At 43.6% G+C, this 22,324-nt stretch overlaps 1 protein-coding gene across 1 annotated transcript in view; it reads left to right on the top strand.

Moving 5' to 3' along the window:
* The window catches only part of LOC138167976 (zinc finger protein 665-like), a 30,288-nt gene extending 13,747 nt beyond the window's left edge, over positions 1 to 16,541 (top strand). The window contains exons 5-10 of the mRNA XM_069096955.1: positions 2,159 to 2,235; positions 3,294 to 3,424; positions 4,727 to 4,774; positions 8,812 to 8,938; positions 10,304 to 10,399; positions 13,289 to 16,541. Coding sequence (XP_068953056.1) covers positions 2,159 to 2,235; positions 3,294 to 3,424; positions 4,727 to 4,774; positions 8,812 to 8,938; positions 10,304 to 10,399; positions 13,289 to 14,979 — 2,170 coding nt within the window. The 3' untranslated portion in view covers positions 14,980 to 16,541. The remainder of the gene's footprint in view (positions 1 to 2,158; positions 2,236 to 3,293; positions 3,425 to 4,726; positions 4,775 to 8,811; positions 8,939 to 10,303; positions 10,400 to 13,288) is intronic.
* Positions 16,542 to 22,324: the final 5,783 nt, after the last annotated feature.

The following is a 22,324-nucleotide window of genomic DNA, read 5'->3' as shown; positions in this document are numbered from 1 at the left end:
GATCTGAGGGCCCTTCTGGCTCTTGGTTCTCTGCAGGAGAATGGGGGAGAGAAAGGGGCCGTTTTCATTTCCAGGCCTGACACTTCCTATAAGTTGTATTCTCTGCCCTGAGGGCAGGGCCTCACCCTAAGGGCAGGCGTCCCCAAGCCCTGGAAGAAAAGGGAAAGTGTCTGCCACTCTGGGATCCTCCCTTTCCAACTCAGGCTGCAGAGGACCAAGGCCTGGCCCAAGCAGGGAGCCTGGTGCCAGGGGAAATGGCGCCTGGATGCTGCAGACCCCCAGCCCAGGAGAGTGCCCTCTGTTCTCAGATTGGACAAACAGGAGCCAAAAAGGCCATTTCCAGAGACAAAGATGATCATCTGTGTGGCTGGTATCAGCTGTTTACCAAGGGTTTGGTCCAGAGGAGCAAACATCATTAGAGTCCACCTGAACTGGGGGTTTGTTTGTCCCAAGTGTAACAACATGGGGTCCCCCTTTCCCAAGGTTTGACCAAGAAACGACCAGAGTCAGGCTGTCCATGTGCTGTAATGGGCTTATTTATTCTCATTAAGCCAGAGGGTCAGAAAAGAATTCTGAGCTCAGAGTCACAAGCTGAAGGAAGCCCTTATACCCTTAGAGCAGGCCCAGCTCAGGATGCCTGTGTCAGCCCCAAACTAGTCTCCTCACCTGGGTTAACCCTTATATGAGAGAGGAATTTCTCTCTCTCTCTCTCTCTCTCTTTTTTTTTTTTTTTTTGGCTTTTTGGAGGGGGGAAGGTCTGGCAATTGGGATTAAGTGACTTGCCCAAGGTCACAGGGCTAGTTTTTTGTGTTAAGTGTCAGAGGCTGGATTTGGTCTCAGGTTCTCCTGACTCCAGGGCTGGTGCTCTATTCACTGTGCCACTTAGCTGCCCCAGGAGAAAGGAATTTTCAGTGGGATAGATTGTAAATACAATGAGTTAGGAGAATGATAGTGTCCATTTAAATTATAGTCCTGGATGTCTGTGTTTCTCTGGTCATTAACTTCACTCTGTGTGACTGTGTGTGTCTGTGTCTGTGTATGTATGTGTGTGTGTTTGTGTGTCTCTGTGTCTGTCTGTGTGTATGTGTCTGTGTCCGTGTGTGAGTGTGTGTGTGTCCTGATTGGCCAGTCTAGGTTTTAGGCCTTTCTCTAGTGGGGGACTGGGGAGGCCTGCGGCTGGTTCATAATCCTTTTCTAAGGCTACAGTTGTATGTCCGTTTAGAAATCATTTTTTTTTTCAATTTAAAAGCACAGCTTGTAGGGTGATCTCCCCCAAATCCCCAAATGAGAAAAATTAGAAACAAAATAATGACATGAATAATGATACAGTTTTTATACATGAAACCAAATTGCCAAGAAACCGATTCAGTTGGTTATGTTAGTTATAATTAGTGTAGACATAAAAGCCACCTTATCCATTTCTCCCTCTGACCCTGTAGGCTGAATGCATTCAGAGGGAACCACAGGGTAATTCTGATCCACTTACATTGAATTCTCATTCTTTCAGCTCCTAAACACATCACCTGAAACACTAAATTTTACATTAAGGGCTGATCTGTCCTTAGAGGGTCATCCTGATGATGTTCCTGGAACCTGACTTTCCGGGAGCCCCATTGTAATTTAAGTTGGGAGAAATGTGCTGACACACCTGACCGCATGTCTGCACAGCCTCCATTCTGAAGCTCAGCAGGACTCAGTTTCCCTGTGCATCTCTTCCTTGCCTGGAAATCTCCAGGTTGCCTCTTCCTTTCTCTCCCCCTCCCACCTGCTGAAGTCCCCAATCTTTCCTCCAATAAGGAATCAGGTGGTAGTGATGGGGAGGAGGAGCTCTCAGAGCTGGCCAGCCTGGTGGGTGAGGCCCCAGGTTCAGTCAGATCCCTGGGGTGGAGTTTGGAGGCCTGGGAGGGGTCTAGGGCAGGAAAGGGCTCATCCTAGTGACCAAGGCATTCCAGGTGATGGAGGGCATGGCTTCCGGAGTAGGGGGAGGCAGGGAGCAGAGCTGCTGGCCCTGGGTGTGATTGGAGGAAAGGGCCCAACCCAGGGCCTCAGAGGGTGGGAGGAGCCTCCCAGAAGGGACTAGCTGATACAGGATATTGGGCTGTTTGGGCTGCCTTCTTCCTTTCCTTCTAGCCCTGGTGTCTCTGCCTTCTTCCCTCAGAGCTGAGATCAGGCTACCTTCTCCTGGACCTGAGATCTCTGCCTTCCAGACCCCAGCTCTGTGCCTGCAAGCCCCAGGTAAGTCTGAGCCAGCCCCTCACCGACCTGCTGGCTTCTTCGGGCTCTCCCTGCCTTGGTCTCATCCTCTTTCATTTTCCACATGGTGAGTGCCCTCCAGGTCAGCCCTGAGCAATCCTCCCTCCCTGGCCTGGCTGCTGGACAAGCTTCCATCCCCTAATTATTTTCCACACTCCCAGTCACTTCCCAAATGGCTGGAATCTTCCTCCCCAGACTTAAGATTGGGTCACTCTTTCCCAAAACTCAAACCTAACCCACAGGACCCAGGAATCCTGTCTCCTTGCACCCAGCTTTTGATTGGAGATTCAGATGTTCTCCCTTCACACCAAGCCCCCTGTAAGGACCCAAAGTTCTGCCCATCCTGAGGGCCCCACTTGGGATGGAAGGCTTCTGTGTGGCCCCCCCTCACCTGGACCTGTAGCTCCTAGACTGCTTCCCTATCAGATCCCATGCACTGGCTCCCTGTGTCTGGTGTCCCTTGAGGGATTCCAGGCCTAAGTTCTCCCAGAGGTCCCAGGAGTCTTCCCCAGTGACTAATTAGACCCCAGGACACAAGTCTTCCTGCTTTCTCAGGCTCAGTGTCCCCCTGGAGCTCTTCTCTCACAGCAGTGTCCGTGAGGTCCCTACCATGAGCTGGGTTAGAATGTCTTCCTCCCAGTCCCCACCTGTGCTCCCCTTCCCCAGACCTCCTTCTGACCTGTTCCCTCTTTTTTCAGAGAACTCCGACCCCCTGCCAGAGGGCTGAATCCCCGACTGAATTTGGTCTCCCAGACTGGGTCATTCCCTAGTACCTCCTTCCCAGAGTCTTCCTATCCCCAATTTCCCTAAGCTTCCCTAGATCAAGCAGTCAGTCTGTTCTCTAGATAATGTGTGTGTGTTAGTTGGGGAGAGGGGAGGCAGGGAGGGCAGAGGACCAGCTGGGGGAGATCTGATTCAGGAGCCAGTGAGGCTCTGACTACTCTCATCCCACCTGGGATCACAATCCTATTCTGTTTGTGGGTTCTCTGAAGGAGAAGGCTCCAAGGGCAGGGCCTGATCCTTTGTTAATCCCTTTGTAGGTCTGCCTTCTGAACTGGTAGAAAAGGGTAAGACTGCCCCTCTCAGATCCTTTTCCTTCCCCAGCTCAGGCTGGAGAGGGAGCCTGGAGCCAGAGGATATGGCTCTTGGAAGCTGCAGACCCCCAGCCCAGGTGAGTGCACTCTGTCCTCAGACTGGACTAACATCAGCCAAAGAGGCCATTTCCATAGACCCAGAAGATTGTCTGTGAGGCTGGCTGTCCCCTACCTGAGGATTGTTTCTTTAGTAAAATAGGCAGGAAACTGGAAATAGTAGTAACAACACTGCCCTGCTCTCTCCTTCTGTGTTTTGAATTGATTCTTGGCACTTTGGGGTCACAAGCACTAACCATCCCCACTCCCCCATCCAGTTGCTGCCCTACTGTGTGCTTTTTAAGGTTCCCCTCATGATCCCTGATGCACAAGGACAACCACTTCCCTCATTCCTCTGTCCTCTAGGGGTCTTCTCTTTGCTCCCTGTATCAATGCCTAGCACCTCTCCCCCCATATCCATAGAACTGCTCCCCCCTCCCCTTTTCCTCTTTGGCCAAGCTCTCCCTGCCAGACCTTGAAGGCAGGATGCTCTGCTTGTCCTCCAGGGTCTGAGCTGCACCAACACTTTAAGTGTCTGAGGCACACTGACCCCTCCTGTCTTGTAGCTCTTTGACTCTCAAGGGCACAGTGAGAGGGCCATGAGGGTTGAAAGGAGCAAATATTATGACCTGGGTTGGGCTGCAGGGATCCTGTCTCCTGCGTGCTCTGGTCCAGTGTTATTGGAAAATATCCCAACTCAAGAACACAGGCGAAGTTGACTTCTGGTCACACTCACAGCCTCAAAGGCCCTCAGCAGAGCTGTTTGGGACCAGGCCAAAGAAAAGAGTTCCTTCTTTAGCCCTTAATGTATTAGCATTTTGTGAAGGGCCTTCCCTTCTTAGAGAGGATATAGGGAAAGGGCTGAGTTTGGGGAACCATTCAACGTCCTGGGAGTTTTCTTTTCCAGTAGGGAAAGGAGGGGGGTATTCAAGGAGACACTCAATTCTTGTCAGAGAGGCATCAGGCACAAAGGCAAAGACAAAATGCAATGACTTACTTTCTCCCCCACATCCTCTTATGACCATCTTCACAGCAGCCCTGTAAGGGGGGGTGTTCTTATCATCCTTATTTCACAGTTCAAGAAACTGAGGCAAACAAGAGTTAGGACAGAGTAAGTGTTTGTGACTTAGCAGGTCACACAACTAATGAGTGTCTGAGGCTGGATTTGAACTCAGACCTTCATGATCTTTCATCATTTCCTGGCTCCCTCTGCTTTACTCACTGCGCCTCCTAGCCACCCCAGTTGTTCTTTTTAATGTTTTAAGTCAGGTCTGCCTCTTGGTGATATTCCTGGGGATTTTCATGGCACAGATATTAGAGTGGTTTTTCATTTCCTTCTCCAGGAACTGAGGCAGACAGGTTTAAGTGACTTCCCCAGGGTCTCGTTGCTGGTAAGTGTCAGAGGTTCAACAGAACTCAGGTCCTCCTCACTCCTGACATGGTTCTCTCTGTACTGGCAACCTGGCTGTCCTTGGATATTAGTCTTTTTCAAAATAATATTTCATTTTTATCCCAATGACAAATAAAATCTTTTTTTTTTTTTAAAGTAATTGGGGTTAAGTAACTTGCTCAAGGTTACACGGCCAGGTGTTTCTGGGTGGGTGCTAAGTGTCTGAGCCGGGATTCAATCCCAGGTTATCCCGACTCTGGGGCTGGTGCTCTTACTTACTGTGCTACCTGGCTGCCCCATAAAACCTTTTTAACATTCATTTTACCCCCTAAAATTTGAATTTCTAGGTCTCCTTCTGCCTCCTTCCTCTTGCCCCTCCCACAGTGTGTAAGCACTCAGAAATAGAGTACATCTGCAATCATGTAAAGTATTTCCATATTAGTCATTTTGTGAAGAACAAAACAACTTGATCCAAAAAAAAAGAAAGTGAAAACGGGCAGGCTTTAAGTCAGTGTTCACTCTCAGTTCGTTCTATGGTTGGGGATGGCATTTTTCATCCTGTGCCCTTTGAGTTAGTCTGAGATCATGGTACTGTGAGAATAGCCAAGGTATTCAGTTATTGAAAAGATCATGGGCTTTTTTTGCCTTTTGGAGGGCAATTGGGGTTAAGTAACTTGCCCAAGGTTACGTGGCTAGTTTTTTGTGTGTGGGTGTGGGTGTGGGTGTTAAGTGTCTGAGGCCGGAACTGAACTCGGGTCCACCTGACTCCAGGGCCTGCCCTTTTACTCACTGAGCCACATAGCTGCTCTGAAATGATAATGTTGCTGTTGCTGTGTACAATGTTCTCCTGGTTCTGCTCACTTCACTCTCCGTCAGTTTACATAAGTCTTTCTAGGTGTATCTGAAGTCATCCCATTTGTCATTTTTTACAGCACAATCACATTCCATTGCAATCATACACCCCAGCTGTGAAGACGTCCCCATTAGTGGGCATCTCAATTTCTAGTTCTTTGATACACAAAAAGAACTATTCTGAATACCCTTCTATAAACTGGTCCTTGTCCCGTTAAAAAAAAATATCTTTGGGATACTGACTTGGTTGTGTTATTGTTAGGTAAGAGAGCATGCAGAGTTTTATGGCCCTTTCATTATGCTTGCCCAAATTCACAGGGCTAGTAAGTGTGTCAGGTGCTGAGGCCAGATTTGAACTCAGGTCCCCCTGACTCCTGGGTCAGTACTCTATTCACTACGACACCTCGCCACACTGAAACTGATTTATTTTTTACCTATTTGTGGAAATTATCTTGGAATCTATCTAATCCTAGAGATTTTTTCTTGGGGGGCCATTGATGGCTTGTTAGATTACATTTTTCTGAGATTGGTTAATTTAAATATTTTATTTCTTCTCCTTCTAATCTGGGCAATTTCTATTTCTGTAAATATTCATCCATTTCAGATTGATTATCAGATTTCTTGACATGTATTTGGGCAAATTAGTTCCTAATGACTCTTTTAATTTTTTTTTCATTCCTTTCACTTTTGATACCGGGAATTTGTTTTTTTTTTCTTTTTTAAAAATCTCCTGAACCAATGCTTCATCTATTTTGTTGGCCTTTTTCATAAAACCAGCTGCTCGTTTTATTTATTAGTTCACTGGTTTTCTTGCTTTTAATGTTATTAATCTCTTTTTGTGATTTTCAGAAATTTCATTTTGGTGTTTAATTGGGAGCTTTTAATTTGTTCTTTTTCTTATCTTCTTATAAGCATGTCCTATTTATTGATCGATTTTTTTCTCTATTTGGTTGATGTATAAATTTGATGGATATATAAATTTTTCCCCAAGGGCTGCTGTCTCATTGCTTTCATTACCTTAAACGAATTACTATTCCTTTGATTTGTTTTTGATGCATTTATTTTTTGGAGTAATGTTATTTTTCATCAGTCTTTTCACTGCCCTCCATTAAATGTAATTTTTATTGTATTATGATCTGAATGGAAGTCATTTCATATTTCTGCTTTTCTGCATTTGATGGTGAGTGTTTTATGCTCTAAGCCAAGGGCAATTTTTGTAAGAATGCCATGTACTGCTGAGAAAAATAAATTATTCTCGTTTCCCAAGGCCCAATGATCAAAGTTTTCCAAAATTTATTAATGTCCTTAACATCTTTCTTATTTTTTAGTTAGATTAATCTAATTCTGAGAGGGGAACGTTGAGGTGCTGCCACTAGTATCATTTATTGCCTGTTTCCTTGTATAGCTCGTTTAAGTTTTTCTTTCAAACTTAGATGCCGTACCATTTGGTGCCTATATGTATCTGCTCCAGGCCCTTACCTTTTACTCTGTGTATATCTCGGCTTCCAATATATTTCTGTAAACTGCATGTTGTAGGCTTTTGATTTTTAACTCATTCTGCTATCCACTCCTCTTATGGGTAAGGTCATTAAATTCATTTTTATACTTATGATAAACAGCTGTATATTTCCCTCCGTCACATTTTCCCCTTGGTTATCCCCTCTGTCTCACTTTTCATGTTATGCTTCTTCCCCAGTGATTTATTTCTCACCAACACCTCCACCAACCTGTCCTTTCTTCTATTCGTCCCCACACCCCGTCCCTGTCCCTTTTAATTTCTGTAGAGGATGAGATAGATTTCTATAACCAGCTGAGCATGTACATTATTCCCTCTTTGAGTCAGTTTGGATAAGAGTAAGGATCAAGCCCTCCCTTACCATCTCCCCCACGTTCCCCTTCAGTTTAACTGCTCTTCTCTATCCCTTTTATGTGAGATCATTTCCCCCTTTTCCTTCTCTTACTGGTAGAGCATAAATTCCATTGGGCTGACCATGTTGTTCTGATGCCAAAATGATGTTTGCATAAACACTGTTTTATGGAGACAGCATGCAAGGAAGGCTCTCACAGGGTGGTTAGAAGAAGCGATTAAAGGAAATTTCCAAAGTCTCTCTGAAGAGAGTGAGTGAGACATTATATCAAAGAGAGGAAAGAAAAAAAAAGATCTCCTAGATTTTTTTCTGTATAATTTTCTATCATCAGTGGTGAGACATGGGAGACACTGGCAAAGGACCACCCCGCGTAGAATGTGCTGTGTCATGTGAGCAAAGCAGAATTGCAGTAACTCAAAAGAATGGGAAGGTGCACACTGAGAGCCATGTCCACCCTAGATGTTCACGTGGACTTTTTGTGCCCGAGCTCTGGCAGGGCATTTTGGGCCCCTTAGTCTGATCATCCCTGGTCAGACACACATTGACCCTGACATAGGGATGTCATTTGGTCCTCTCTGAGCACAAAGAACAACAAAAATGACCAGCCATGATAACTAAATATTATAATAAAGACATACATGCTATTGCAGGATGAAAGTCATCATCAAGCAAAAGCATGAGATGTATGGCCCTGGCCCTTCACACCAGGGCAGCCTCAAGCCCTCAAAGTGACAACAGCTAATTCTGCTTCACTTGGCTGGAAGGTCTCATGTCCCTCAGCTCAGTCCTGATGGTAATTACTGTGTCTTATGAATCCTTTCCACATTAGGTCTAGAGAAGACTTGGTTTCAGCTTCTCAAGAAATCAAGATCTTTTCTTTCTCTTTCCTCTCTTTTCTATAATCACACTGACATTCCTTTCCCTTCCCAGAATACCCTGTGCCTGTGAGCTTCTCACAGACTCCCCACTGAATCTGAGAAGGAAGGAATCCCCATCATCTTCTCTCTTTCTCCTCCCCAGATCCTCCTCCCTCACACTTGCAATGCATCCTTTCACACATACTCCACAGGGAGGCACATCCCATAGTAAGACCCTTTAAACTTTATTCCAGCTCACCCTGCCAAATGCTTTCCTGAACATTCATTGGCCTCTTATTGACCATGGTTTCAAGTGTTGACTCTGACACTCATGAATGGTACAAGCCCTGAGTAAATCCCATTTCTGTGCTTCAGCTTTCTCCTCTCACTTGAGGAAGGTTAGACTACAAGAAATATGGAGTCTCCATAAAGTCTAAATGTTGTGACATTTGGTGATGTAGGAGTTGGTGACATTCAAGGATGTGGCTGTGGACTTCACCCCAGAGGAGTGGGGCCTCTTGGACCCTCCTCAGAAGGAGTTGTACAAGGAGGTCATGCTGGAGAATGCCCAGAACCTTCTCTCCTTAGGTAAGGACACTTCCTCTGTTCACTCTAAATCTGGTATCAGAGGGAATATCTTCATTCCTGAGTGTGCTGATTGTGGAGCATTTATCAGTTACTAGAAAGGGAAAAGTACTGGTCTCCTGTGTCCCAGAGACAGGGTCCTCCTGCTGCCACATTTTCCTATAAAAGCTCAGTACCTTGTGTGAAGAGAACCAGGAGGTTGCCTGGTTGCTCCTGAAGCTGTCTCTTGCCAATTCTTGGTAGCTTGAGCTCCCAGATGAGATCAGAGTTGAAGAATTTCAGGTGTGGAAGCCATCCCACATGATGTAGTCCAGTCTGACCCTGGATATGAATTTTTTCTGCCAAATCTCTGAGAACTGCTCAGGCAGCTTTTTCCTCCACCCCCTCCTCTTTGGGATGGGCCAAGTATTTAGGGCATTCTTCTTTGTGAGGAGCCTCAGTTAGTAGCTCCCAGCTATAGGTGGTAGGGCACATTTGTCCTTCTTCCTTTATATCGTCTCAAATTCCAGCCCAGATGGTGGGAAAGGAAGGAAGGGAATAAGCATTTCTGTTTACCAGCTCTTGTGCTGAGTGCTTTCTTTACAATATAATGTCATTAGGTGATATTATTATCCCCATTTGATATTTGAGAAACTGAAGGAAACAGAGGTTAACTGAGTTGTTCAGGAGGACACAGCTAGTAACTGTCTGAGTCTGGATTTAAATCCCAGTTTTCCTGGCTTTAGTCCCAGGGCTCTCACCACTGCACTACCAGCTGCCTCTAATTTCTAGATAATGGATACTATGCAATGAGTCCCTCATCCTATGAAGAAGGGGCACCATGTCCACTTTTTTTATATTACATTTGGTCTCCATGATCTCCCCATCTCTCCCCAAAGCTAAGAAACTAAATGCTACGTAAACCTTGCTTCGGGACTTCTGGGAACGATGCTGTACTCCTTGGTTGCTAGCTCCTGTCACTGACAGGAATAACAGACTGGCCCTGAATCAGAATCTGGATTAACTGAGGTTCACTGAGTTCCCCAGCAGGAGAACCTCATTAGAAGGGGCAAAAGCTACCTGTAGAATTCCAAGGTTATTAGGGTTTTATAGGTGAAGGATTGAGGAGCAGGGCAGGTAACAAGGCCAAAGCTGATTCATCAGGGTCTGATTTTCAGGAGCTCAAGGCTGATCTGGCCCATCCTAGTTTGAGTTACTGCCTTTAGAAGCCTTAATGGGAGAATAAGCCAGATCTGTGCTAACATGATGGAGTAATTCTCAAAAAGGAGTGATTCTCAGAATGGAGTATCTTTACATGCACACTCTTTTCCCTAAAGTCACCTCAATGACAAGTTTTCTCCATCCTTATCTCTGATTCCCCATTGCCAGGGCTGTCAGTTCCCAGGAAAGACCTGATCTCTCATTTTGAGCAAAGGGAAGCCCCATGGCTGCTGGAGCAAGAAGACCTGAGGAGCTGCCATCCAGGTGAGTCAGGTGAAAATAGGTATATGAAAGGTGTGATGACAAGACGCTTCCTGGTGTGGGGCTGAAACAAGTACTACATTTGGGGTCAAGAAGACTTGACTTGGAAATATTTTTGAGACACTTTTTAGAAACAGAATCCGGAATGAGTCATTGAACCAATGAATCTCAGTTTCCCTATCTGTAAAATGAGGGATTTGGACTCCATGGCCTTTCAGTGTCCTTCCGGTGATAAATCTGTGATCCCATATAAAGTCATTGTTTGGAATCTTGGGGGCAGGAACTCTCCTGAAAGAGCAAAGGGGATTAGGCTTTCCATCTGGGCTCTTTCTTAGACCTTCTTCAAGTGAGTGAGAATTTATTAAGGGCCTGCTCTGTTCCAGCCCTTCTGATAAGCACCAAGGCTATAAGGAGAAACAAGGAACATCCCCTGCTCTCCTGGAGCTCACAGAGTGGGAGAGCAGACAGCATGTCAACAACAGTGTGGAAACCTGTTTTGGACTGGACAAAGGGGAACTCACTGAGAGAGGGCAGGCCCTAAGACTAAGGAGGACTAGAAAGGCATATTGTGGAAGGTGGGCTCTGGCTGGGGCTTCAGGGAAGCCAGCACAAGCATTCTAGGCATGGGGCTGGCACAGAACGTCCCCAGAGTTGGGAGGTGGAGTGTCCTGGTCCCAGGACAGAAGGAGGCCTGCACCCCTGAAGTACAGCATGTTTGGGGGGAAAATGAGATGAAAGAAAATGAGAAGAGGAGGAGGAGGAGGGCAGATGGTGAAGAGGCAGGTGATTAACAGCCCAGGGAGGGTTTACATGTGATCCTTTTGCTAGGGAGGCAGTCGTGCTGTTGTTCAGTCTTTTCAGTCACTTCTGCCTCTTCATGATCCCAGCTGGGTTTTTTTTGCAAGATACTGGAGTGGTTTTGCTTTAACTTTTCTGCATCATTTTGCAAATGAGGAAACTGAGGCCAAGAAAGTGACTTACTGAGGATGACACAGCAAGTGAGGGTCTGAGGCTGGATTTGAACTCAAGTCTTCCTGAGCTTTGCTCTATCCACTCTACTTCCTAGCTGCCCCAAAGGAGACAGGGAGGTATCAAAGGATATCCCTGCTACTGTGGGATTATACAGCCCCAATGTTTTGTGGACCCAGACAGCCTGGCTTTATGGTTTTCCATCTCTCCATTCAGCAGCAACTCAGTAGTAGCAAATGTTGCTGCCTTACAGAGAATTAATCCAAGACTCGACTTTACATAAATCATGATCCTGTGCCCCTCCCCTGATCCCTGAGGCTCCATCTTTGGCACATTCTTGGAGATTCATTGGCCAGATTCTTTGAGGTGACAGGTACTCTTAGTTTTAGGAAATGTGAAGTAAAAACTCCCTGGTGTCCCATAGCATGTGATGCTTCAGGAGCTGGAAAGAAGTCTCTGTGATCTTCACTCTGGGTCTCGTCAGTTCCCAGCAGCATTTGAACCTGACAAAGGTCACTCAAAATAGGGGTTAAACTGCAACAGCCAGAAACAGAACTGGGACCAGAACATTCTGCATTTGCCAACTGAGAGACTAGAATACTGGGATTGTGGTAGAGGCTGGGGCCTGGTGTCAGCCCTGGGCTGGGTAAGTCACTCAGGATGCATGGATTAAGTAACTCTAGTTTTCTAGGCACTCAACTCAGGTTTTGGAAGGGACATGTGAGTGCCTGCTGTCAAGGAGTTCCCAATCTGGCATAAAAACATGAAGATGGTTTGAGAAGAAGCAATAGATTGGGAACTTAGTCTTGGTTGATTTATAGAAAAGAGGATGTTTGGGAATGGAAAGAAATTTTGTTCTATAGGATATATTGGAACTCAAGGAATGAGGCTAATAATGGTTTAAGAAAAAAAGAGGAGAATTAGAGACGAAAGAGTCAAAATCATAGTAAGAATGATAAAAACACAAACATACCTCAGAGATATTGCAGGTTTTGTTCCAGAACACGCAGCTATATTAAGAGAGCAATAAAGCAAGCCAAATGAATTTTTTTCTTTCCCAGTCCATATAAAGGTTCAGTTTACACTATTCTGTTGTCTATTAAGTATATAATACTCTTGTGTCTAAAATATTAATGTACATGCCTTAATTAAAAAATACTTTATTGCTACAAAAATCTAACTATCACCTGAGCCTCCCTGGAACCATAATCTTGTTGCTTGTGGAAGCTCTTGCCCAGAGTTCCTCATTGTTGACTGATCAGCGAGGTGGTTGCTTAAGGTTGGGGACGACTCTGGCAATTTCTTGAAGGTGATGAAGTTTGCCTCATTGATTGATGCCTCTTTTCACTTGAACACTTAGAGCCCATCATAGGATTATTAATTGGCCTCTTTTTAATACCATTGTGTGTCAGGGAACAGGAAGACCCAAAGAGAAGGAAAGAAGTCAACATGCTATAATAAAATAAATTTTCTTAATAGAGAAAGAAAAGAAAGTTTGATGGAGAAAGGCCCTCTAGTACCATGGACAGAGCATACCCACTTGCAGAGTTGCATTTGTAGTCTCAGCTATTCAGGGTGGTCAGGTCACACAGCCATTGTAAGCTCTTGCCCTGACCTGTGAATATAATGAGAATGTTGTTCCTGCTATTGTCACTGATGTTTATGAGGATCCATTGTGATTGTCTCTGAAGGTCTTTGTAAATCAAGTTGTCCTTCATATGTAACCTAATGCCATTTTAAAATGATTGATTCTGTCCATTGAACTTTGATGAATTTTTTCTTAGCCTGGGGAAGTAGGATGTAGATCAGTTAGTTTACTTTATCCCCAAGTAGGGGAGGGATTATAATTATATATTTTGTGTCCATGTTTCTCTGTATATATATATATATATATATATATATTTTATTGTTTTTTTCTGGCAGAAGGAGAGATTAAACCTAAAATGCTGGAGAGTTCTGAAAAGCCAATCATTTTTGTGAATGAATATCATGGGGAGACTGTCATGAGTGATGGTGCCTGTGACGTCACTGGGAGAGAACTCTGTGCTGTATTTTTTAGAGTCCACATAGGAGAGAAACTATATGATTATCAGCATTGTGGGGAGGAATTGATTCAACATTCATCCCTTATTAACCATCAGAAAATTCAGACTGAAGAGAAACCACATGAGGGTCCTCAATATGATGAAGCATTTAGTGAACACTCATCCTTCCTTATCCATCAGAGAATACACAGTGGAGAGGAAAATTATAACTGCAATCAATGTGGAAAGGCTTTCAGGCTGAAATCTAAACTAGCTGTGCATCAGAGAATGCACACTGGAGAGAAACCTTATGAATGTGATCAGTGTGGAAAGGCTTTCAGACAGAAATGTAAACTTGTTGTACATCAGAGAATCCACACTGGAGAGAAACCGTATGCATGTAATCAATGTGGAAAGGCTTTCCACATGAGGTCCAGTTTTACTGTTCATCAGAGAATCCACACTGGAGAGAAACCTTATGTATGTAATCATTGTGGAAAGGCTTTCAGAGTGAAATCTAAACTATCTGTACATTGGAGAATCCACACTGGAGAGAAACCTTATGAATGTAATCAGTGTGCAAAGGCTTTCAGAGTGAAATCTGACCTAGGTGTACATCAGAGAATGCACACTGGAGAGAAACCTTATAAGTGTAATCAATGTGGAAAGGCTTACAAACACAGGGCCTATTTCACTGTACATCAGAGAAGTCACACTGGAGAGAAACCTTATGTGTGCAATCAATGTGGAAAGGCTTTCCAACAGAGGTCCAGTTTAACTGTACATCAGAGAAGTCACACTGGAGAGAAACCTTATGAATGTAATCGATGTGGAAAGGCTTTCAGAGATAGGGGCAGTCTTGCTGTACATCAGAGAATCCACACTGGAGAGAAACCTTATGAATGTAATCATTGTGGAAAGGCTTTCAGAGATAGTAGCGTTCGTGCTGTACATCAGAGAATCCACACTGGAGAGAAACCTTATGAATGTAAGGAATGTGGAAAGGCTTTCAGAAACAACTTTAAACTTACTGAACATCAGAGAATCCATACTGGAGAGAAACCTCATGAATGTAATCAATGTGGAACGGCTTTCAGAGATAGGGGCAGTCTTGCTGTACATCAGAGAATCCACACTGGAGAGAAACCTTTTGAATGTAATCAATGTGGAAAGGCTTTCCAACAGAGTTCCCATTTAACTGTACATCAGAAAATCCACACTGGAGAGAAACCTTATCAATGTAAGGAATGTGGAATGGCTTTCAGTTACAACTTTAAACTTACTAAACATCAGAGAATCCACACAGGAGAGAAACCTTATAAATGTGTTCAGTGTGGTAAAGCTTTTACACAGAGATCCAGTATTGTTACACATCAGAAAATCCACACTGGAGAGAGACCTTATGAATGTAATCATTGCGGAACATGTTTTAGATGGAATTCTCATCTTGCTAACCATCTGAGAATCCATACTGGAGAGAAACCTTATGAGTGTAATTATTGTGGAAAAGCTTTCAGACAGAGGGCCCATTTAACTGGACATCAGAGAATCCACACTGGAAAGAAACCTTATGACTATAGTCAGTATTAAAAGTCTTTCAAACTGAGGACCTATTTTACTCCTCATGGGAGAATCCTCACTGGAGAGAAACCTTAGGAATGTCATTAATGCATAAATGCTTCCCCACAGGGCTGGAATCTTGCTCAGCATCAGAAAATCCACACTGGAGAGGAACCTCATGAATATCTGGAATGTGATAAAAACTTTACATCCACCATCTCCTTCCCAAAGAAATGTGATGAAGGAAGTGTCTAAGAGACAGGATTTCTGGTCAGCTCTTTCACTAATTAGGGCTATTTAATATTTAATAACACAGTGGTCCTTGAGCTCTGTCTTATGAACAAGGAGGAATCACAGAGGGGTCTCAGCACTTATGTACCCTCAGATGAGTGGACTTTGCCAACAGGTACATATCAACTCTAATGCTTAGACATGATTGAATGAAGATTACAGTGAGAGGCGGGCTCCTCTTCACAGGGGTCTGGGGGACTTGACCCCTCTCTCAGTCCTGGGCTAGGACACTCTTCTCTTCCCAGACCAGCCTTGTGTAATGAGGTCTAGATGCTGCAGGGAGCCTTATTCCCCTCCGAGCTGGTGGACTAAGCCCCCCCCCTCCCAGTCCTCCAGACTGACATCCCTTCCCCAGATTGGGGGCTCTTCCCTCCCCCAGGTGGGGGTGTTCTTGCCCCTCCTGTGTGGGGGCTCTCATCTTTCCCAGGTGGGTGGTTCTCCCCAGGTTTCTGATCCTCTTCAGCCAGGCCCTGCAGGATGCAGTGGGAAGGGGGAGCTGAAGGGTTAATTCTACCCCTTATGATATTATCCATGGCCTGTAAATTTTTCCTTTATGACCCTGGAATGAACCCACTATCTGTGTGTGCTTATAGACTCCAGGAACTAGCCATTCCTGGATTCCTTTGAACTCTCAGAGGACTGGCTATCTGCCCAGAGTTTATTTAGTAAGTAAAGACCTTGGCTGCAGATGTTGGGATGTTTAACAGGCATTTTCATGTCCTTGCTGATTTAGCTTGCTTCCCCTGCTTATCCTATATTCAGTCAACAACCCTTGAGTTTTTGTCTCTTTCTTCCAACTTTACTGGTTCTTTTCCAACTCACTTGGCACAAAGACTCCTTTGTCTAAACTCCTTAATAGATAGTGAGAAACCCAATTGGGAATCTCACCCATGGAGAGGATGCTGTGCCTGGGACCCCTAGTCAGAACTCATAGGCTGAAACCCAGGATTCCCCAGCCACTGTGAGAAACTGAAGAGTTGGGGCTCCCCTGAATGGTGATGGTTTCTCTTTTATTTTCTTCTGTGCTTATAGTGATACTTTTAATCTTATTAGTGTTGTTGCATTGCCTATATTGCATATGTAAGAAATGTTCTTTTTTTTTTTTTAAGCAGTTGTGGTTAAGTAACTTGCTCAAGGTTACAATGCCGGTTATTTTGTGTGGGTGCTAAGTATCTGAAGGCAGAACCGATCCCAGGTCTCCTGACTCCAGGGCCGGTGCTATTACTCACTGCGTCACCTGGCGGCCCCAAGAAATGTTCTTTACTGTTGCTTTTCCTATAATAAACTCCTTTTAATTATCAGTTTTGGTGAACACGTGTCATTTTGTGGGAGCGAATCCAATCCTAATTAGGCAAAATTGATCTTTAATCACATAGGAGCTTGGTCTTCCATCAGTAGGAGGGGAGCAGCCCCTCCTCTCCCACCTGAGCACCCACTCTAATGGAGCCCTCAGGTGGACTTCATCCCTCCTCCCCCATCAGAGGATGAACAGGATCCCACAAGCTCTCCTGGGATTCAGACACAGGGGCCAAGGATGATTTACCTGATGCAGGAGCCAGTAGGACCTGGGAAGCTCTGCGGCTATATTCTGTCCAGGTAACTGGGAGCTGTCTGCCTTTGAATCCAGGGGACAGTTTGGTGGATTCAGGTAGGAGCTACCTGCCTCGAGTCAAGATGAAAAGACCTCTTCATGGATACTGAGTCATGACTGATGACACTGTAATTTATTTGCTCCCCATGGCTGGAGGGCTTTGACTTTTGTACTTTGTGTGCCTTAAGGAGGCAAGCCTCCTTAATGATGATTGAATGATTGAGTTACTAAATGATTGTATTCTTTTGAAAACTATGTGACCATCTGGTGAAAACTATGTAGCCCTTTCAGTGATAAGTTGTTGAGGTGTGACATGGCCAATGCTGTGTTTTGATTTTCTGTGAATGTTTGGCTCTGATTTGTTATTGAATAAATAGAGAGCTCCCTGGACTATGTAATCAGGACCTTGAAAACTGTTCACAGGAGCAGTCCTCTGGAAAGCTGCTCCTGCCTGGCTTTATAGACACAAAATGAATTATTTTGATTATATTAAATTAAATTAAAAGGGTTTTTTGCAGAACAAAATCAACTCAATCAAGATTTGATTCGAAGAAAAGCAGATAATTGAAAAAAAAATTACAGAAAGATTCTCTGATAAAGGTCTCATTTCCCCAACTATTTAGAGAACTGAGTTACATGTATGAGAACACAAGTCAGGACCCAATTAATAAGTGCTCAAATGAAAACAGGCTTGTTACAAGTGGAAAAAAAAATCTGTGTATGGTGCTATAAAAATGCTCTAAATTTGTATTGATTGGAGAAATACACAATAAAACAACTCTGCAGTATGCCCTCACACCTATTAAATTGCTTAATAAATCAGAAAAGGAAAATGATAAGTATTAGAGGAAAGTAGGAACACTGGGACACTGATACATTATTGGTGGAGTTGTGAACTGATCTAACAATTCTGGAGAGAAATTTGGAAGTATACTAATAGGATCATAAAACAGTGCATACCTTTTAACCAGCAATAACAGAAATCGGTATCCCAAAGATTTTTTTTTTTAAAGAAGAAAGGAGAAATTTATACAATAGTGTTCATAATCACTCCTTTTGTGGGGGTAAAGAATTAGAAACTGAGGAGATACCCATTAGTTGGGGAAGGCCTTTAAAGGCCTTTGCTCCCCATGGGTGGAGGGCTTTGACTTTTGTACTTTGTGTCCCTTAGGATGATTGAATGGTTGAGTTACTAAATGATTGTACTTTGTTGATAAATGTGACCATCTGGTGAAAGCTATGTAGCTGTTTCAGTGATAAGTTGTTGAGGTGTGACATGGCCAATGCTGTGTTTTGATTTTCTGTGAATATTTTGCTCTGATTTGTTATTGAATAAATAGAGAGCTCCCTGGACTATGTAATCAGGACCTTGAAAGCTGTTCACAGGAGCAGTCCTCCGGAAAGCTGCTCCTGCCTGGCTTTACAGACACAAAATGGATTATTTGGATTGTATTAAATTAAATTGAAAGAGTGTTTTACCGAGACAAAATCAATGCAACCAAGATTAGAAGGAAAGCAGATAATTGAAAAAAAAAATTACAGAAAGATTTTCTGATAAAGGTCTCACTTCTCAACTATTTAGAGAACTGAGTTAAATGTATGAGAACATAAGTCAGGACACAATAAGTGGTCAACGGAAAGAACAGGCTTGTTACAGGTGGAAAAAAATCAAATCTATTTATAGTGCTATAAAAATGCTCTCAATTTGTATTGATTAGAGGAATACAAATTAAAACAACTCTGAGGTATGCCTTCACACCTATTAAATTGGTTAATAAATCAGAAAAGGAAAATAAGTACTGGTGGGAAGTAGGAAAGCTGGGACACTGATACATTATTGGTGGAGTTGTGAACTGATCTAACAATTCTGGAGAACAATTTGCAAGTATACTAAAGGGGTCATAAAAGGAGAATACTTTTTTTTTTTAATAAGCAATCGGGGTTAAGTAACTTGCTTAAGGTTACATGGCCAGTTATTTCTGGGTGTGGTGCTAAGTATCTGAGCCCGGGTTTGATCCCCAGGTCATCATGACACTGGAGCCAGTGCTCTTACTCGCTGTGCTACCTGGCTGCCCCTAACAGTGCATACTTTTAACCAACAATAACACAAATCAGTATCCCAAAGGGTTTTTTTTTTTTTTTAAAGAGGAAAGGAACAATTTATACAATAGTACTCATAATCACTCCTTTTGTGGGGGTAAAGAATTGGAAATTGAGGAGATACCCATTAGTTGGGGAAGGCTCTTTACAAGTCGTGGTGTATAATTGCGATGGAATACTGCAGTGCTATAAGAAATGACAAACAGGGTGACTTCAGAGACACCTAGAAAGACTTACTTAAATAGATGCAGAGTGAAGTGAGCAGAACCAGGAGAACATTGTACACAGTAACAGCAATATGGCAATTTGAATAACAAGTGAAAAACTTAGTTACTCTCACAGTACCATGATCTAAGACACTCTGAAAGACTCATGATGAAAAATGCTATCTCCCTCCAGAGAAAGAACTTTTTGATTATGAACAAAGACCTAAAGTGTACTGTTTTTCACTTTCTTTTTGGTTCAAGTTCCCCTCTTCCATGCAAAGTGACTAATATGGAAAAGCTTTACAAGATCGCATATGTCCAACCTATTTCTGATTGCTTCTCCACTGTGGGAGGGGTAAGAGCAAGGAGGCAAGTCGAGAACTGAGGTCTCAAAATTTAAGGGAAAAAATGAACAGTAAAACGTTTTTACATGTCATCGGGGAAAAATGAAATGTTATTTTTAAAAAGCCTAATAGCTAATGGCAGTTAGGTTGCCAGTAGATAGACCACCAAGTCAAGAGTGAAGAGAACCTGATTTCTGTTCAACCTTAGACAATAACTAGCAATGTGACCCTGGGGAGGTCACTTAAGCTTGTTTGACTGTAATGTAATGCCAAGCAAAGGCAACTTCCCAGGGTTCAAAATACTAGCATAGGTGCTCTCCATTTTATTCAGTGACAAATTAAGAACAGAGGGAATCAAAATATGACATCATTCGAAATACAGCATTTAGTGTGATTAAATAATCTCCAAGTACTACCTGATTTAATCAAGTACTACCCCACCCCAGGACATTACATTCATTTAATCAATCACAAAGTCCCTGTTCTAAATACTACTCCACCCCTAGGCTGTACCTTCATTTAGTCCCATCACAAAGCCCCTCTTCTCAAATGGAGATTAGTTTCCAATCATAAGTAAAGTACATTCATTTGTTCAATCATAGAACACAAAAAGGTCAAAAGTTCCCCACCCCTGGATCACAATTGAATCTACCCCAGAGTTACAACAAGTTTAAGCACAGCACTTAATACCCAAATGGAGGTCTTTTGTTCATCTTGACACTAGGCAAGTTATTTTTTTTTTAAGGAATTGGGGTTAAGTAACTTGCTCAAGGTTACACCCAGTTATTTCTGGGTGTGGTGCTGAGTATCTGAGCCCGGGATTTGATCTCCAGGTCTTCTCAACACTGAGCTGGTGCTCTTACTCGATCTCCAGGTCTTCTCAACACTGGAGCCGGTGCTCTTACTCGATCTCCAGGTCTTCTCAACACTGGAGCCGGTGCTCTTACTCGCTGTGCTACCTGGCCGCCCCGACACTAGGCAAGTTCTCAGCAATCTTTGTTCCAGGGGAGACAAAGCTTAGCAAGGCCACAAGATACATTGCCAGTCTCTTCATTAATTCATTCTCTGTCTGCAGAACAGTCCTAGGACCCCTGAAAAACATTAGCAAACCCCCCTTCCAGGATTTCTGTAAACATACAACAAGAAAATCCTTCAGGGCTTTTGAACCAACAGCAAGGTTCCGGTACTTCTGCAACAACAGCACTGTCCTTCACCTGTGGACAGTATTCACTCTCTGTCTGCAGAACAGTCTCTGGAGCTCTGAACCAACAGCAAGGTTCCAAAACTTGTGCAACAACAGGACTGTCTTTCACTAGTGGACAAATCTGGCAAAACAACATTAAAACAGATAAAGTACCAGCATAACAGCCTTGTCTCCTCAGTCCTTGGCAGCTCTGGGTGGCAGGTCTCAAAAGTCCTGGGCAATTCAAAGTGGCCCTCAGCAATCCTCTCAGTCTCTCTCTTCCTCCAAAGGTGCTGCTTCTAAAAAAGTTCTTCTGCCTCTCTCTTGTGTCTCTCCAAATCTACATCACCAGCTCCTCCCAGTCCAGCCCTCTCTTTTCATGTCAACAAGTCCATCCCACAAGTGGGATTAACAAGCTCTGGGTTTTAACACAATCAAACCAAAAACCAAGCCAATACAGGGGAATCTTTAAATTACATTACTATTACATTGACTTAGTTCCTGGGGAAGGAAATGGCCAATCACTTCAGTATCTTTGCCAAGAAAAACCCCAGTGAATATCCCAAAGTGTTAGACCTGACTGAAATAACTCAAAAACAACAACAAATAGCTATTGCCCAACAGATAAATGGTTAAAGGATATGAACAATGAATTGTCAAAAGAACTGCCAGGTATTCCCAACCACAGGAAAAAATGCTCCAAACCACTAATATAAGTAAACAAAAACAACACTGAGCCTTCATCTCATAGTCTGAAAAACTAACAAAAATGGCAGCCGTCAATGTTGGAGGAATAGTGGGAAGATGGGCGCACCAAGACAATGTTGGGGGAGCAAAAAAATGTTAGGATATCATGTAGATCTGAGTTCAAATACAGCATCAGACATTTCCTGGTTGTGTGACCTTGTTAAGACATTGAACCTGTTTACCTCAGATTCCTGAACTATAAAATAGGGATAAAAACAACATCTACCATATAGGGTTCTTGTGAACATGGTCAAAAGTGGATTTGGGGGGCGGCTATGTGGCGCAGTGTATAGAGTGCCAGCCCTGGAGTCAGGAGGACCTGAGTTCAAGTCCAGCCTCACATATTAATACTACCTGTGTCACCTTGGCCAAGTCACTTACCCCTAACTGTCCTGCCTTCCTTGCTCCAAAGAGCATAAAAAAGAAAAGTTTATTTGGGGGAGAAAATAAGTCTCTACATTGCGTCTTTTCCTTTGAGACCTGTCTGACAAAGACTTAGTGCCTCCCTTTCCCTGAAGGGAAAAAAAAAACAAACTCCCAGGGCTTCAAATAGTTCCCCAGACTCAGCCCTTTCCCCACATCCTCTCTAACAATGGAAGACCCTTCACAAATGCTAAAAGCACTAACAGCTAAGGAAGGCACTCTTTTCTTTGGCCTGCTGCAAACAGCTCTGCTAAGGGCCTGGGAACCTGTGAGTGACCCAGAAGCCAACTTCACCTGTTTTCTTGAGTTGCTGTTATTTCCAGAAAACAGTAGACTAGAGTATGCCAGCAAGCACCCTGGAGTCCTAGGGTGGCTGCTCACACAGGTTCTTGGATCTGCTTTGATAAAGGAAAGCAACTCAAAATGTTAACAAGCTTACTTTAATCAGTCAGACGTATATCGTTTACCTTGTTCAGGGGAAAAGGTCAGC

This window comes from Petaurus breviceps, unplaced genomic scaffold (genome assembly GCF_028583685.1).
Source record: "Petaurus breviceps papuanus isolate PSGF00001 unplaced genomic scaffold, PetGlider_PUasm1.0 346, whole genome shotgun sequence".
NCBI lineage: Eukaryota > Metazoa > Chordata > Mammalia > Diprotodontia > Petauridae > Petaurus > Petaurus breviceps.
This window is presented reverse-complemented; position numbering and strand designations above follow the sequence as displayed.